At 36.1% G+C, this 14,855-nt stretch overlaps 1 protein-coding gene across 18 annotated transcripts in view; it reads left to right on the top strand.

Moving 5' to 3' along the window:
• KLF12 (KLF transcription factor 12) overlaps nt 1-14,855 on the top strand; it is a 564,503-nt gene that overhangs the window by 419,764 nt on the left and 129,884 nt on the right. For all 18 annotated transcript variants that reach the window (XM_016424983.2, XM_056807734.1, XM_056807726.1 and 15 more), the window contains one exon: nt 7,724-7,859. In XM_016424983.2, coding sequence (XP_016280469.1) covers nt 7,724-7,859 — 136 coding nt within the window. The remainder of the gene's footprint in view (nt 1-7,723; nt 7,860-14,855) is intronic.

The raw sequence follows: 14,855 nt of genomic DNA, 5'->3' as shown, positions 1-14,855 counted from the left end.
GAGGATAGATTTAAGCAGCCTTATTGAGCTTTAGGGAGAAAAAGAGTTATTCTGGAATCAGCATTTAGATCTTTCCATTTTTAGTACCTGATATATAGTTCGTCTGGGCATCCTGATTTGTACTCATTGAGGTAAACTTCATCTCATCATCATTTCTTTGGGTTTTGCCTCCCCATTAATTAATTTTTTCTGTCCTTTCTGTCCAATGATCAGTCTTCATGGCAAAGAAAATAGAAGTCAAATAAGAACTGAAAAGTTTCACTTTTTCTCCATTAATATCATCCCATCCATCTTAGATAGCAGGTCCTATTATCTTTGTGATATTCCTCTTTCCCTAAATCTAAATAATAAAGAAAGCACTTAGAATTCATTACTAACCTTTCCTTATTCTGGATTCTAGTGATCTTGACACTAGTTTTATAGGAATGTTTTACTCCTTTATTTATTCTATACACCTGCCTTTATTTCCATTGGAAGACCATGTCTTTTAAAAATATAAGTAGGTTGATTAATGAGACTCCTTTATTAAACACACAATTTTGCCTTAAAGTGCATGGACTCTATCTCTCTGTCACTGTCTCCATCTGTTGCTCTATCTCTCCCCATTCTCAATGGAATTGTTGTTTTTTAATGTGTTTTTAGAATATTCTTTTGGTATTTCTATGCACCCCTGGCCAACTCCCTGTATTGAAATTCAAACCTTGGAATCTTATTTTATTTCTCCAAAGCCTTTGAAATCTGCTCTCCCAAAATTCTAAGCTGGATGTCAGGTTTTACCTAATTTTCTCTCACCTCTATCACATATTCTAAGTAGACTAGTCACTTCTTATCAAGATTCTCTTCACTTCTGATTTTTGCAACCAGTTCTTTGTTTCTTCTTGACTAGAATTAGTTTCAAGAAATCAACTTTTCTCATTACAAGCTATCCCCTTAGGTAAGTCATCACTAGTAACATGCTTCTGTCTGCTTATGTATCCATCTTGCTTCTTTCCATTGCTCTTTTGGTCACCCATAATTCTTCTGATATTAAGACTATTAATATGAGAGAAATTTTTGCATTACACATTCCATGTTGGACCTTCTTTTAAAAAGTCTTATGAGAAGGTTAAGGATGTGAACAAGGAATTGGCCAAAGGCAAGGGAAACCTGAAATTTGAAGAAAATGTTTCTGGAGGGGCAAATGGAACTTTCAGGAGTTGCTGGGGATGGGAGAGTTCCATGAAGATTCAAAAAAACTGTTTGAGTCAGAGAAAGATTTCTAGTCTTCTTATCTAAAACTCTGAGAGAGCTGGATAAGAGAGATACTCTTCTCAAACCCTTTTGCCTGAACTGAATTGAACAAAGTTTCTTGCCCAACTGAAGACAACCCTTGGACTATATTTTCCCTTAGGGGAAATCAGAGTTATATTCCTTGAAGAGAGTTTTTGATCAAATCCTCAAAAGTTGCCATAGGAAAGAGATAGCAGGGATCTCCTTTCCCTCTACACTCTACCCTTCCTTTCAAAATAAATTAGATAATTGAATTATAACAGTACTGATTCAGAGTCTATGTAATAGGAGGTGGATTTTCAATTCATCAAAAGAAGAAAGCTGTAAGTGGTAGACTTACCCTCTGGTCTGGACTGACTGACTCCATTAAAACTGTCCTGCTTAGTGGAGGAAGAGGAAGGTGTCACAGAACTCAGTCCTCAAAAACAGCTACTTTCTGGTCCCTCCATCTTTTAAGTCCCTCTCTCGCTATTACAAGGACTGTGATATTTTTCTAAAATAATATATGGGAAAATGTGCACTCAGAGGTCTTCTAGGTTGTGACTTCCCACCTTCCTCCACTGTGGGCCATAGAATGGAAAGATTGGAAAGCTTGATCAGTGGGGCTAAACATTAGTTTGGAAACTGATTTGTGGCCATAGAAATTATCTGGGGGCTGTACTTTTAAAATTTTAAAATACTAATTTATTTTTAAAAGGCTATTCACTACAATTTAGTTAGCCAAGGACTCCCTCCAGGTCAGTAACAGACTCCATAGAACTTGAAGTACTGTGAGAAGCACAGACAGCACAGAGAACCCAACTTCCATCATGCAATCCAATATATGCTCTTTCTGACATCATCCTCTAGGCTCTCCACAGGACATCCTAAGAAGTTCCTCATTGGAACCCAAAAGGCTTCCTCCCAGGAAAGAATGAGGCTTCCAAATACCAAGATGCCCTCTTCCTCCCCATCAGGTGTCTACCTAGTACACAGGCACTCTTCCCATCATGGCCTTTCCTCATTGCTTCTAGTCAAGTGCCCACTTGGGTTCAACCATAATAACATTATCTCTAACAAAGACAAAAGTTCTATACAGAAAAAAGGAGGGCCCAACAAGTTTCTGGGAGATTTAGAACTTCAGTCCTAAATCCAAATTGAGTTTTAAAATAAAAAATAGAGTGGGTGCAAAGGGGTGCAACTAAATTTTAACTTTCCACAGATTTTTAGCTTGTAGAGGTTTGTAATTTCTTAATATACGTATTTCCTAAATGTTGTTCCCTACAAAACGCTGCATTCTCCCTGGGACCAGAGATCCCCATTTTTATCTTTGAATCTCCAGTGCTTTAGCAAAGTGATTAGACAATAACAGTCAATAAATGTTGGTTAATTTTTTTTAAATTTCTGGACTTTAAAAAAATTAAATTGTCATTAGCAAGTAAACAATCTAGCAACTGCTGTTTTTGACAAAAAGAAAGATTACCAGCAGCTGTACAAGTTATTAAAGCCAGTCTTTATTATAGCACCACATACCTCATTGAGAGTTTTGTGATACTTCCCTAATTTCTTATCTCTTCCCCTCCTTCCTGGTAGTTTATAACTTACTCCTTTTCTGATGTTAGAGCTTTCTAGCAATACAAGCCCATTAATATTCCTAGTTTATCTTGCCTTAGTTATATCTATTAGGTAGAATTTGTAACCTTGAATTATTTTATTATTTATTATATTTGCTTATCATATATTTGGCATTTGTGAATATATCTGTGACCATGATTTTTACTGTAAGCTAGACCCTTTCTGGAATCAGGGCTCCTCTAATGTCTAAATGCCTTTTGTTCCGTTCTACTTCAGGGGTATATAATTTCATATTTATGAGTATTTCCCTTATCAACACAGCTAGCAACTCATTCAAAGGTTAGTAGATGGTTTTGTGCAGTTTTCTAACTTCATCTGATAGTGATCCTTCCTAAACTTAGCTAGACTGATCCTTAAGTGATAAACATTCAGACTATATGGCATCCCTATTTGGTAGGACCTGCTAGAGACCTTGCTCCAGTGGCCTTATATTAGAGAATCAAACCATTGACATTTCAGAATTATGATCAGCTATCAGAATAGAACTTCAATGACAAGCGTGGTTCTAATCTGATATATTTTCATAATGAAAGGGGCAAAGAGCATGACTGTTGGACAGCTCCAGAATATTTCATTCTCAACTTTTGTATTTGTATAAAAGCATATGGAACAAAATTGAAAAAATTTACATAGATAAACTATGAATCTTTGGAGAATGTACAGAATTTTGAATACTTGCTATATGGATATGACTGGATGTAAACATTCTATGTTTGTGCCACGTCACTAATGCCTTATAAACAGATATTTTATTTATGGTAAAAAAAAGTATGGCACTCAGTATTTCCAATTCAATAAATGTTTATTGAGCACCTGTGATGTGAAGGTCACTATCAACATAAAGCCATTCTCAATTCTCCACATAATACTTTTTCAAGAATTCAGAGATTTTGATTCAGTATTACTTAAACTCTCACATGAAAGTTGATCCTACACAAAGCCAATTTAATATGTCTATAACTCTTAGAATCTCATGCTTTAAAGTTCAATTACACACACCTTAAAATAAGAGAACAGAATAAACTACAGACTTGTATGGATGCACATCCTTGAAAAAGACACTTCAGAGACTAATAAATACATATTTACGTTGGAAATTTACTATTTCTGCTCTATGTTTTGGGATGGGTGAGGAGTGGTTGGGGAGAGTGATTCAGTGGTTCAAATTGTCTATGCCCGCCCACACCCACTCTCACATTTTCCTGACTAAAGAAAGTCCATGAGGGTATTCTCAGTCTAGAGGTGACATTTTGGCAGTGGATTTTTACTGTGTGAAGTTTGGAGGGTAGAGAATTAGCAAGATAGGTTTGGTAAATTATGGGCTAAGAAGCCTTATGAGTTTAGTAATTTTAAGCAGCATAGATGATATGTATCAAACTGGCCTTTTTTCTTTTTCTAACATGACATTGCATCTCCTTCATGTCTTTGAAATGGTTACTTCTACACTTACCCCTTCCATTTCCATGATTCTACTCCAACACTGCCTGTGCCACATGAAGTTCCTTTTTTTTTTTCCTTTCAGATGCATCTCTAGTCTCTTTAACTACTGGTACCCTCCATCCCAAACTATCTTCTATTAGCAATTTTAAGCAGCAAGCATATTGTATTGACGGGGGCACTGTACCCCAGAAACCCACGTGAACTATTTTCAAGGGAACTCCCTTGTTGTTTTTTCCTGACTCTGAGACTAAAAACACCCAATGCCCCCACCTAGAGTCCTGAGATGACTATCTTCCTTTGATCATCCTCTAGATGGTCAGAAAGATGCACCGTCAGACCACACCTCGATCCTATTGGACATCTGTTTGTCCCCTAAAACTAAGGAATCTTTATGTCCCCAGGCAGACCCCAGTATGATCACCCCACCTCATGCCTGAGTGACTAACTGTTGTGAAGAAGGTATAAAATCCCCAGAACCGATGTCATTGGGGGGAATAGCCTTTCCTTTCATGCTGTCCTCCCAGGGAACTGCTCCCCATCTTGCTGTTCTACCTTGCTATCCTCCTGGCCACTCTCAACATTACTTTCTAAATTAATAAATCTCTTTTTGTTTTCAAGCTAAGTTTTGGAGTCATTGCATGCTTGCAAAAGGCCTCCTTCCCGAACCCCAAAGGGTATCCTTTCCATGCCCATAACAGTATGAGTGTCAGACCTGGAATCAAGAAGACCAAAAGCTTGAATCCTGTCTCAAACACTGGCTATATGACCCTGGGCTAATCATTTAATCTCTCTCAACTTTAATCACTTCATCTGTAAAATGGGCATAATAATAATAATACCTACCTCATGGACTTGTTTGTAAGCTTCAAAGGAGATAACACATACAGAACATTTTTTTTAAGTTTGAAGGAACTATTTAAGTGTGAGAAAATGCAGTAATTATTTTGTACTTATTAACTTCTTGTTGTATATGTTTTTATATGTACTTGTTTTCCTAACTAGAATGTAAACTCGGTGTGAGTAGTTTCATTCTTGGTACTTGTTTATTTCCAGTATCCCGTAGTGTAGCTTACCATACTTGTCCATTGATTGGTATAGATTACCTTGACCCTTTCCCCTCGATATAATTGCATATGAGAATAACACAATTTTGCTTGAGAAATACTTGTATAAATGACTTATGCCCATATGATTAGAAGTATGCAAAAATGTTACTCTCTAAAGGTACTTTTTAAAACAAGCTTCTTTTTTAGAAATTGACTCAAAGGAAAGCTTTTTTTGAAGTTTTATAATAGCTATAAAATACCAAGTTAAGAAAACTTCTCTCCTAAAGAGTTTTAAAGGTGGCTGAATAAAAAAGTAATGCTTAATTGCATATACCTTTTCCAAGTATCAGATAGGTAAAATGGCAGTCATTAAATTTAATTTTAAAGTAGGAAAGTTAAATTCTAGAAATGTCAGGATAAGACATCTCGCTGAAAAGAACATGCTTGCTTTGGGCACCATGATTTTTAGTAATTAGTACATCCTTTGGTCCTTGTATCTACAGGTTATTGATATACCTCAAGATGTTTGTATCCCCCACCTACCCCAGAATCTTAGAATTTCATAATTAGAAGACACAGGACAATTATTGAAATCCCCTTATTTCATAGATAAGAAAGCCATTTTTCACAAAGGTGAAGTTCAGTGACATCAAACTTGATGACAAATCCGGGACAAGAAACCAGCTTTTCTGTTTATTGGTTCATTATACTACAATGTTTTTACCAGTCAACCAATCAATAAGCATGTACTAAGCACCTACTATGTTCCATGTGCTAAATTCTTGGGATACAAAGAAAAGCAAAAGACAGTACTTCCCCTTGAAGAGGTCCATTGTGTGGAAGAGACAATATATAAGCAACTATATGCAAACAAGATAAATAGGAAATAATTATCAAAGAAAAGCCACTAGAAGACGGAGATTAGGCAAGGTTTCTTGTAGATGGTGGGACATTGGCCAGAGTTTGAAGGAATTCGGGAAATCTAGAAGGAGATGAAGAGGGAAAATATTTCTGGGATAGGATACAGCCAGAAAAAATGCCTAGGGCTGAAAGATGGGATGTCTTGTTCAAGGAACAGCAAAGATGCCAATGTCACAGGTTTGAAGTGAGCATGGAGGAATACAAAGTGGAAGAAAACTAGAAAAGTAGGAGAGATAGTTTATGAGGGCTTTTAATGACCAAGGATTTTATATTTGAACCTGGAAGTAGCAGAGGGCCATAGGAGAGTGAGAAAAAGGGAGGAGAAAGGAGATGGAGAAGGAGAAAAAGAGAGAGGCAAAGAGAGACATGGTCAAGCCTGTGCTGAGTCACTTTTTTAGCTGAGTGGAGGACAGGCTGGAGTAGAGAGAGAGTTGTGGTAGGCATACCAACTAGTAGACTCTTGCAATCGACCAGGCATAAGGAAATGAATTACCTGTTCCACAATGGTGGCAGTATCAGAAGTGAGAAGCTGAGCATCGTACTTGAGAGGGGTTGCAGTGGTGGAGGGGAAGAAGAGGAGATGGTGAGGAGCTGATAAAATAAAAGCTATTCTGCACAGCCTTGAAGAGGTCTTTGGAAGAATGATGAAGTTGATTAATCAGGTCATTTGAGGCTACTTGGCTTGCTATACAACATGTCATATAACTTTCAAGGAGTTGGCATGGTCTGATAAGACCATGTATGTCCAAAGCCATCAAGCAAACTGGATTGATAACTCTCAGTCCCAAAGTAATCGTTTACCCAGTGAGGGACTTTTTTCCAACTTATATGAACACCTGTTTTACATATTTGATTCTTGTATGTTTTTATTATTCAACTTTCAATTTTCAGTGCCAATGGGAAAATAGAAAAATTTATGTATATTGAATATCTAAAAGTATAATAGTTTCTGTTTTGTCCCTCTTCAAACCTATCATTGGAACAGAAAACAAGTAGCAAAATGGCCAGGTTTGAACTTCTCCCTTCTCTCCCTTCCCCTGTCTGTGTTCCAGGGCAGGTGCTAACAAGCAGTGAAATGACTCAAAAGCTGGCAACAGAGAGAAGAAGCAAGAAACGTTGAATTCTATCTTAGTAATAAACCACAAAATAATTGGCTTGGGAGTAGAGTGGTTTTTAATGGTTCTAACCTATAATAATGCCCTGCAATGGATATAAGCTTTATCAAGTTGGGGGAGTAAGAGAGAAAAGTATAAAGTATGTTCCCAGGCAGGACACAGTGTGCACTCCTGGCTTTTACTAGTTCCTGTGATTCGTGGATAATTGTTCTTTTCAGCAGCTTGGAAGAGAAGTTTGTGCTTGATGTTGACCTGAGGAAAAATTCATTTCAGCATACTAACTTCATTCCCTTCTATGTCCCCCTCCTTTTTTTCTAGCACAAATGGACCCCAGAGGCCTATCTCCCAGACAAATTAAAAGTGACAGTGATGATGATGACCTGCCAAATGTGACCTTAGATAGCGTTAATGAAACTGGATCTACAGCCCTTTCCATAGCCAGAGCAGTACAAGAGTAAGTATCACTTCTCAGGATGAAGTAAGAATTGTCAAGGTGTTCAGTGGATAATGGAAACCACAATCAGCTGGTGCACAAAGAGGTTGCCCAGGCTTGGGGGTGCCACATGTTTCTGTAGCTCTGTATTCCAGGAAAAGACTGTGAAAAAGAAAAGACAAGTTAATTTGTTTGTTTCAGTGGTGGTAGCTATGTATCAGGATGGCTAAAAAATAAATCAAAAAGAATTCTCTGAGCAATACAATCTACAAATATGCTTTTACTAAATCTCCCATCCCCTTGTCTTCAGTTCTGATGGAGTCTGTTTTTGTTTTTTGGGGTTTTTTTGCAAAGTTTTCTGAATGTTTTCCTGGTCTGTTTTAAGAGTTATCTCAAGCATAACAAGGTGGATGTTAGTATTGTTGTAAAGACGAAATTACATGAGAAAGTGCTTTGGAAATTAAAAAGCTGTAAAAGGCTGTAAAGGAAAGTGAATTTCTTTTGTTTTCTTTTTTTCAAGCTCTGCATAAGCTTAGGTTACTATTCATGCTCACTGAGTCTTCATGACCTTTTACTGATATTGACTGCATATATCTAGAGTTGTGTCCTCTGACAACCAGTGTGCATATTTATATATATATATATTTTTTTTCTGAATCAAATAGTTTTGTAAATTGTCTTCCCTGGAATAGTAGATGGCATTTTTAATTAGAGAACATGATTAATCAAATAGCCAGGCATATACAATTTGTATATATATAAATTTGTACCATGACTATTGCTAGTTACCTCTGCCTTACCCTGTGGTTTTTCATACTATTTCATAGTCAAATGGCATGTGAATAGAAAAAAAAACTAATCATATGTTAAGACTAGATTTGAGAAAAAAATTCAATCTGGAGCAAGTGTGGTAATCACTTTTTTTGTACTCTGCATGACCAGACTTTATATGTAGTGTCATGCCAATACTGTGTGCCACATTTTAGAAGAGACATAGGCAAATTGAAGCATAATCAAGGGATGGTGACCAGGAAGCTGAGAAGACTGAAAAAAATATATACCATAGTAAGATTAATTGAAAATGTACCTTACTTATACCAGTTAGGTATTTTTATTGTTTTAAATAAATTTATTGTTTATTTTTAAGATTTTTTTAAATTTGAATTCTAAGTTATCTCTCTCCCTACTGCCTTTCTCCTACCTATGATGAAGGCAGGAAATGTGATATTAATTATACATTTGAAATCATGCAAAATACATTTCCATATTTGCCACATTGCAAAAAAAAAAGCAAGAAAAAAAGTGCAAATAATATTGTTTCAATCTGCATTCAGACTCCATCAGTTCTTTCTCCAAAGGTGGATCACATTTTTCATTTTAAGTCCTTTGGAATTGTTTTGAATCATTGTGTTGATTAGAATAGCTAAGATATCTAGAGCTGATCATCCTACAATATTGTTGTTACTGGCCAGGTCACTTAATTTTTCAATGCTCCAGTGACTCTAAAATTATAAATTCCAGAAAAGGCCCTGATATGCATTGGTAGATGGCATTTTCTCCCTAGGAATACCAATAGCAAGGAAACCACATCCATGATTTAAAAAAAAATACACACACAAAAAAAAACACAATATGGTTCAGAGATAAGAAACCTGCACTGAGAATGAGGAGTCCTGAGTTCTAAATCTGGTTCAGCCATTAACTTCCTTTATAATTTTAGACAAGTCACATCACCTCTATCTCGTTTTCTCACCTACAAAATTAGGAGGCTCATACTAGAAGATTCAGATATTCCTCCAGCTCTAAAACCTGGGATCTTATAAATTTTTATTTCTATGACTATAAATATCAAGATTTCCTTCATCCTCACCTCCTTTTGTTTTCAGTTTGTAAAATTTGTTGCGTTGTTGTTGTTATTAAGTTGCTTCCGTTGTGTCTGACACTTTGTGATCCCATTTGATGTTTTCTCAGCAAAGATACTGGAATAGTTTGCAGTTTCCTTCTTGAACTCAGTTTACCAATGAAAAAAACTGAGGCAAACAGGATTAAGTGACTTACCCAGGGTCACCTAGCTAGAAAGTGTTTAAGATAAATCTACCTGACTTCAGTCTGGGTGCTGTATCCACTGTACCAACTGGCTGCCCATTCTTTGTGTTTGATTCCCTTTCAAACAGTGCTATTTCTTGTGAAAATGAAATATAATCTGCTCATTGTAAGGCAGAGCATGATTGGTTAATCCCCAAAAGTGAGCCATTATTTTTAAGACACCCTGTTAGTTTTTGAGTAAATACCTGCAAAATGAAAAAGGAAAGTCATGAGCTTGTCTGCACATATGTTCATAATTGTGACATTCATCCATTAATGGTTTCATTGTAACAAAAAATTGTATGTGTGTGTGTGTGCATGTGCATGTGGACCTTAAAAAATGCCATATTCATTATGCACAAAACTTTTCACAAAGCCATTAGTAAAGTGCATATCAGTCTGTCACTGGGAAGCCCTACAGCAAGAAGCAACATAAAGAGTTAATTAACCATTATTCACAAAAAGAGAAGAGATGGCAGTAAAACCCTGAGAAATACTGAAATTGTTTTTGTTGTATTTTTTTCTTTTTAAAGATTATTTGACCAAGAGAATTGAAATTTAGGTCTCTTGGAAAATGCAGCTGTGCCATCCATGTCAGGGAAGCCCTCTCTTATTAATCATTTAGGTCAAGGCAACTCCTTCAAGTAAGTTAAATTTAGGATTGTAGAATTTCACCTTACCCTGTCGTCACTCTTCTTGTAGAATTTCACCTTACCCTGTCGTCACTCTTCTCTTGCTGTATGATTCTGTTCATCTTACATTTCTTCACTTCCTTTTGCTTATTAGACCGTATAAAAACAATAATGCATTCAGAGTCAATTAACAGATTTTAAAACAAAAGTTTTTGTTGATTTTAGTACAAGGAAATAAAAGTAAAATAAACCAGATTGCCTTCTAACTACTTATGATTGTAAAGTTTTCAGGGAAAATTGCGTTTGGCAAAATATATTTCTGATTTTCTTTTAAAATTATCCGGGCGGTTGCTGACTTCAAATCATAATTGAGTTTTTCCTCAATTGAAATGGATTTTTCTTAGTGTTGTTTTCTGAGAGTAACTATGATGATGATATGAAATGCATGACACATTGAAACACAGCCATATCATGTTAACATTAAGCCTTTTCAATCAATGAATTTGGAAATGATTTGCTCTGGTCTCTAATCTCCAGCTTTTTCTATCTCGAAGGGGTTGAGATGGCAGTTGGAAGGGACAGTGGTAAAATCTCAGTTCACTTCCAGCACAGTGACTTTGTCAAGCTTCGGATGAATTTGTGCTTTGACCTCCCTGATGCTTTGTTTTATTCCTTAACACGAGAAAGGGAAATCTTCCCATTCGATTATCAATGGGAATGCTGTCTGAAGATGTGTTTCTTGATTTTATCTTTAGAAGCAAGACTAATGCTACTGTAAGGGTTAAAAAATAATCAGCAGGTACGGCATTGGCATTCTTGCTAAATGAATGTCATTAACCATATTGCCTATGGAGAGACAAACACCTGATATGTTTCTGTTCATGCTGGCAGAGCTCAATAAATGATGTTGGCTCAGTGACTGACAGATGGAGATAGAGGTCTAACAACTGGAGCTGGCTCTGTCAGCCACCAGTAATGCCTCTCAGCAACATTTCAGAGCTTAGAATAAAGCAGAACATTTTCAGTATCTCAGCCTCTCATAATATTTACAACAAGGTGAAGGATGAAGTGCTCCCACACACACTTACAGTGTTCTAAGACATAGATCCTGTCCTCCCATCAAAAGGTTTGGGGAAATGAGGTGGATGATGTGTTTGCCCCCATTTTAAAATAAGAAAAATCCTATTTTAGAGAAGGATGCCCTATTCAGTCCAGCTCAATTTGTAAACATTTCCAAAGCATCTACTATGTCCAAAGGTATTTATTTAATTAAGTGCGAATATAAAGAGATTTGCAGATAAAACATTTCCTTGAGAGTAATAGGGATTCGGATGAAGTGATTTCCAAAATACATCAGTCATGCTCATTTAACAAGCACTTACTATGAGTAAAAGTTACTATATATAAACTACATATGCAATGGGTTTTTGACAGCAAATCACCACCTTCTCTGATGCCTTCTTGTAGGAAGTCTAATAGGTTGGAAGGAGAGGCAGGGAACAAGGAAGAAAGAAAAGGGAAAAAAATAAGCATTTTGCTAAACCACCATTCACTAAGCATTATATAAATATTAACTCATTTGCTCCTTAGAACAGTCCTCATGACTGGTGCTGTTATTGTCCCCGTTTGATAGTGAAGGAAACAGAAACAAATAGAAGTTAAATGACTTGTCCAGAGTCACAAAGCTAAGTGCCTAACGCCTGATTTGAACTTTTCCCTTCCTGACTCCTGGCACATTGCACTCCCTAGCTACCTCTAATGCTATATAACCAAGAATTAACTTTATTTTGTGAACTAATTTAAATGAATTGGCTTGTTCTTTGGTATAAAATTAATATTTTGGAACCATCCTGCCCAATTCAAAACCAAATGTATTGCTTTCTAATGATTATGTGGACAAAAGTAAATAAACATTAAATTTATAAAAAAGAAGCTATTGACCGTTGTAGGATTGCTAAATTATAACAGGAAGAGAATGTGCATACTACATTTGTGGTGAGTACTATGTATAATTCTCTGCTACTTTTAGATGACATATAAAAACATTTTAGATATTGTCTTTTTTATTTTTGGAATTTGGAATAAAAATATTCCAAATGCATTTTAAAACACATGATTGCAAAATTTTGAATAACGGTAGTTTTCTGATTTAAAGTATACAGACTGTAATTGACTATGTCTCAAAAATTATTGCTAATTTTTTTCTCGTTTCAGCTTTTAGTTATCATTGCTTTGTCTATTCATCTAATTTATATTTCTCAGCATACATTCTTAAAAGATATATCCCAAATAGCTATTTAGTTCATACATTTGTGATATGTGGATAATATAGATATGTGTGATAACATAAACCTCTTAACATGTTTTACTATAAGTTCTCCTCATCGTTCATTGTGGTTTCATTTATTAATGCCATCAGTGAGATTACCCATGATCAGAGATTGAAATTAACTCAGTTCACTAGTACATGGCCTCTTCTGTTATCAGTCAAATGACAGACACTCTTCTTATCAACCATAAGATATCACCATTGTACCATTACTTACCTGTGTTTTTATTATCTTTCTGCTTACTTAAATGTCATTTAAATCTATGTGCCCACATATATCAAATGAAAATAAAAAATGTAAGACTTTATCTGCATGGATTAAATAGAGATTCCTTTTTCTAGTGTTTAAGGCTGTCCAAAGTCTACCTTTAATCTAACTTTCTAGCCTTATTTCACAAAATTCTTCTCCATGTGTTTATTGTAACCATCAGACTGAATCCTAAGCTGTTGCTAAAATACAGCTTTTCATCTCCTATCTCCATACTTTTTTTAAACATTGTTTTATTTGGTTATTTTCATTGGAAACAGAGATCATTTTCTTTTCCTCCCCCCTCCTCCCACCACCCCTCCCATAGCCAACATGCGATTCCACTGGGTATCACATGTGTCCTTGCTCTGAACCCATTTCTTTGTTGTTCCTATTTGCATTAGGGTGCTCATTTAGTGTTTCTCCTCAGTCATATCCCCTCACCCCTGTAGTAAAACAATTGCTTTTCCTTGGTGTTTTTACTCCCACAGTTTATCCTCTGCTTGAGGATAGTGTTTTTTCTCCTAGATCCCTGCAGATTGTTCAGGGACATTACACCACCACTAATGGAGAAGTCCATTACGTTCGATTGAACCACAGTGTCTCAGTCTCAATGTTCTCCTGGTTCTGCTCCTTTCACTCTGCATCACTTCCTGGAGGTTGTTCCAGGCTCCATGGAATTCCTCCATTTTATTATTCCTTTGAGCACAATAGTATTCCATCACCAACATATACCACAATTTGTTCAGCCATTCCCCAATTGAAGGGCATCCCCTCATTTTCCAATTTTTGGCCACCACAAAGAGCACAGCTATGAATATTCTTGTACAAGTCTTTTTCCTTATTATCTCTTTGGGGTACAGACCCAGCAGTGCTATGGCTGGATCAAAGGGCAGACAGTCTTTTATCGTCCTTTGGGCATAGTTCCAAATTGCCCTCCAGAATGGCTGGATCAATTCACAACTCCACCAGCAATGAATTAGTGTCCCTACTTTGCCACATCCCCTCCAGCATTCATTACTTTCCTTTGCTGTCATGTTGGCCAATGTGCTAGGTGTGAGGTGATACCTCAGAGTTGTTTTGATTTGCATCTCTCTGATTATAAGAGATTTAGAACATTTTTTCATGTGTTTATTAATAGTTTTGATTTCTTTATCTGAAAACTGCCTATTCATGTCCCTTGCCCATTTTTCAATTGGAGAACAGTTTGATTTTTTTGTACAACTGGTTTAACTCTATAAATTTGAGTAATTAGACCTTTGTCAGAGTTTTTTATGAAGATTGTTTCCCAGTATATTGCCTCCCTTCTAATTTTAGTTATATTGGTTTTGTTTGTACAAAAGCTTTTTAATTTGATGTAGTCAAAATTATTGATTTTACATTTTGTGACTCTTTCTAAGTGTTGCTTGTTTTTAAAGTCTTTCCCTTCCCAAAGGTCTGACATGTATACTATTCTGTGTTCACCTAATTTACTTATAGTTTCCTTCTTTATGTTCAGGTCATTCACCCATTCTGAGTTTATCTTGGTGTGGGGTGTGAGGTGTTGATCCAAACCTAATCTCTCCCACACTTTCTTCCAGTTTTCTCCATACTTCTAATTCACCTTTTCCCCTTGGCCAGAAATATACATCATCCTTGACTATGACTCATACCTTTTATTTTATTTCATGGCTTTCTGACATTCCTAGTTAATGTTCTTTACTCTCTGTAAATTACCTTAAAAT

The sequence above is a fragment of the Monodelphis domestica genome, chromosome 8, assembly GCF_027887165.1.
Source record: "Monodelphis domestica isolate mMonDom1 chromosome 8, mMonDom1.pri, whole genome shotgun sequence".
Lineage (NCBI taxonomy): Eukaryota > Metazoa > Chordata > Mammalia > Didelphimorphia > Didelphidae > Monodelphis > Monodelphis domestica.
Note: the sequence above shows the minus strand (reverse complement) of the source record. Positions and strands in the feature narration are given on the sequence as shown.